Raw genomic sequence first — 3,454 nt, forward strand, 5'->3', positions numbered from 1 at the left:
GCCAATCTTTTTCCCTATAAACACATTTATTCAGCAAACTTCAGCATTTTAGGTTTTGAAAGACAAATAGGGCTTTTGTTTTTAATGTTCCTTATATACACAATGAACCATCATACAGAACATTTCTTTCAGCTGGATATCACTTGGGAACATTACAACATTAAGATCTCTAAGACCTAGGACAAGAGGAGGACATGACTAGTCGAGACGAATATATTTTTAACAGACAAACACAGAATTTTGTTGGATCAATGCTTTAGTGTAAGCCAAAGCAAAATATACCCCTAACTTAAAGCTTCATCTCATATGGAATATTTCTATATATTCTGCTGGCAAAATTTGGGGAGCAAATTTTCAATAAAAAGACCATAGTTATTCACTCTTTGCAGGAAAAAAATAAATGATAACATTAATTAAAATGAATGTAGTAAAAAAAATATTACTTTTCAGATGCAAGGTTTTTGCAACCTAGACACTTATAACCCCCACAGGAGATAAGAGGCGTTTCATGAAAATAAAAATGCAGAGAACATATTGCTTGTATCCATCAAGCAGTAACATGCAAACTGCCTTTCAGCATTCGGAATTTCATGATACAACTTAGCAGGGTTTCCTGAACTTCTTGCCGGCAAACTTAGCATTGCCTCCAAGCTCCTCCTCAATGCGAAGGATCTGGTTGTACTTGGCCAAGCGCTCAGAGCGGCAGGGAGCACCAGTCTTGATCTGGCCAGTGCAGAGACCAACAACAAGATCAGCAATGAAGCAGTCCTCAGTCTCACCAGACCTTAAGGAGAGGAAAAGTTGTTAGAAGTTGTGAATTATACCTCACCTCATCAGTATTTAAATGGTCATATACAGAATCTGCCTTTGTAAATATTTCTTTTAGTTTGTCTTTCACTTTCTATCTTTTTTTATCTATATTTCCCTATTCTTAATTGTGGGTACTCACCTATGGGAAACCATAGTGCCCCAGCCATTCTTCTTGGCCAGAAGGTGAGCATCAATAGACTCTGTCACACTGCCAATCTGGTTGACCTTCAGGAGGAGGCAGTTGCAAGCCTTCTTTTCAACAGCTGTAGCAATGCGCTTGGGGTTGGTCACAGTCAAGTCATCACCAACAATCTGGATGTTGGTGGCAGAGGTCATCTTGGTCCAGTTCTCCCAGTCGTCCTAAGAAAGAGAAACATATGCTGTTGATGTATGCACAAATTGTCATTAATTACTGAATTGCCATTAGCTATTACACAAAAATATCTAGTTTTTAAAATACATAGTATTCTTGCTATTCAAGAACTGTCAGCAATAACTATCTACCTGGTCGAAGGGATCTTCAATAGAAACAATGGGGAACTCTTTGCAGAATTCCATATACATGTCCCTAAGTTGGTCCCCAGTGATCTTCTGAGAGCCATCGTTGTTGGCAGTCTTGAAATCCAGGTCGTAAATGTTCTCACCCTTGTAGAACTCTGAAGCAGCCACATCCATGCCAATCTCAATCTTGCCAGTGTAGCCAGCCTTCTCAATGGATTCCTGAATCAGGGTGAGAGCATCCTTGTTATTCAGGATGTTGGGAGCAAAGCCACCCTCATCACCAACAGCAGTGGCATCCAGACCAAAGCGGCCCTTGATCACAGCCTTGAGGTGATGGTACACCTCAGAGCCCATGCGCATGGCCTCAGTGAAGCTGGTGGCACCAGTGGGCAGGATCATGAACTCCTGCATGGCCAGCTTGTTGCCAGCGTGAGAACCACCATTGATGACGTTGAAGGCTGGCACAGGCAGGATCACATCGGAGTAGTTGGCAAGGTTAGCAATGTGTCTGGAAAAAAAAAAAAAACAGGATTAAAATATCAATATTGCTCAATAAGAAGTCACATCTAATTCATTCATATTAATAAAGTTCAGATCACTTGAAACAGTCTTACCTGTAGAGGGGAATGCCAAGCTCAGCAGCACCAGCCTTGCAAATGGCCAGGGAGACACCCAAGATGGCATTGGCACCAAGGCGGCTCTTGTTTTCAGTGCCGTCCAACTTGCACATGAAATCATCACACTCTTTCTGCTGAGTGACTTTCAGTCCCTGTGAATAAACGAATTCTTAATTATTCATCACTCAATAAGAATGGACACATCAGCAGAAAGACAACTGTTCAACACTATAGATGTATCAAGACAGTTCAAGACTAAAGGGTTTCACTATATCAAAAATTATCTATAAACAAGAGGTAATGCATTACCTTCAGACAAACAATGATACTCTACACCATTGCTTTTATCAAGAGAGTAAATATGTATTTGTTGCATGTAACCATATTCCAAAACTCCAAAACCAGCAAGTACTATAAACAAGAAAAATTCAACTTTCTGAAATCTTATAATTCAAGCTAAACTTTTTGACAACTCCAACAATTAGAATACATACACTCTTAATAATTTCAGGAGCAATGATGCTGTTCACGTTGTTGACGGCCTTGAAGACAGACTTGCCATGGTACTTTGACTTGTCTCCATCACGCATCTCCAGTGCCTCATGGACACCTGTGGATGCTCCAGAGGGAACAGCAGCACGGAATAGGCCCTTGTGGGTGTAGAGGTCAACCTCCACAGTGGGGTTACCACGGGAGTCAAAAATGGTACGGGCAAAAACCTTGGTGATAGACATCTTGGTGGCTGCTTGATGGAATCTGCAAAGAGCAACCCATTAAGACACATGCTGAAATCCATCAATCGTTTTATTCGCGTAAACACCTATTACCCAAAGCAACCCAAGGTTCAACATATTTAAAACTAGCTATTCTCCATAGTTGACCAACTCTTTTCCACTAAAATTATCTAATGTTATAAGATTCAGGGACCCTAGCCAAATCAACAAATGTGTTTTTTTTTTTACTAATAAACTTTTATATATGAATAAAGTAAAATAAAATGGAGAAAAAGGGTACAAAAACATTGATTTACTCAATTTCTTACTCTTCAAGTCAAAAACATTATAAATATACCCTCCCTATAAACAAGATTGTAAACACTACTTGTGTAACAAAATAGCAACTTGAGCATGTGACTGGCACAGTGCCAAACCCTACAACTTTACTTGGCAAAGTCACCACCACATCGCACCTGCCACTTCCTCTTTGAGAACACTTCTAAGAATTCTCTGCAACAGTTATTAATAAATAATAATATAATCCATAAAACTTGGGAATGTATAGTACACAAAAAAGTGAAAGGTTATTAGATCTAAGGATATACCAATCTGATTTTATAAACATCCCATCATGAGACTTAATATATTTTATAATTTTTCTTCGTTTTCATAGTTGATAATATTGGCTCTTGTATGAAAATGCATAAATTTAATTTTCTCACACCTGCAAGTTCAATATTCTTAAAACAGGCCAAGACATTCATGTCAGCCTACTAAGAAAGTGCTATAATCAATAGCTAATTTAGCTCC

General features: G+C 38.9%; 1 protein-coding gene across 7 annotated transcripts in view; it reads right to left on the bottom strand.

Annotated features, from left to right (window-relative positions):
- Window positions 1-67: 67 nt before the first annotated feature.
- Window positions 68-3,454, bottom strand: part of LOC119581864 (enolase) — a 12,387-nt gene continuing 9,000 nt past the window's right edge. For all 7 annotated transcript variants that reach the window (XM_037930017.1, XM_037930018.1, XM_037930013.1 and 4 more), the window contains 5 exons: window positions 2,423-2,684; window positions 1,926-2,080; window positions 1,315-1,819; window positions 950-1,170; window positions 68-784 (listed from right to left, as the gene is read on the bottom strand). In XM_037930017.1, coding sequence (XP_037785945.1) covers window positions 601-784; window positions 950-1,170; window positions 1,315-1,819; window positions 1,926-2,080; window positions 2,423-2,662 — 1,305 coding nt within the window. In that variant the 5' untranslated portion in view covers window positions 2,663-2,684 and the 3' untranslated portion in view covers window positions 68-600. The remainder of the gene's footprint in view (window positions 785-949; window positions 1,171-1,314; window positions 1,820-1,925; window positions 2,081-2,422; window positions 2,685-3,454) is intronic.

This window comes from Penaeus monodon, chromosome 15 (genome assembly GCF_015228065.2).
Source record: "Penaeus monodon isolate SGIC_2016 chromosome 15, NSTDA_Pmon_1, whole genome shotgun sequence".
In the NCBI taxonomy this organism is placed as follows: Eukaryota; Metazoa; Arthropoda; class Malacostraca; order Decapoda; family Penaeidae; genus Penaeus; species Penaeus monodon.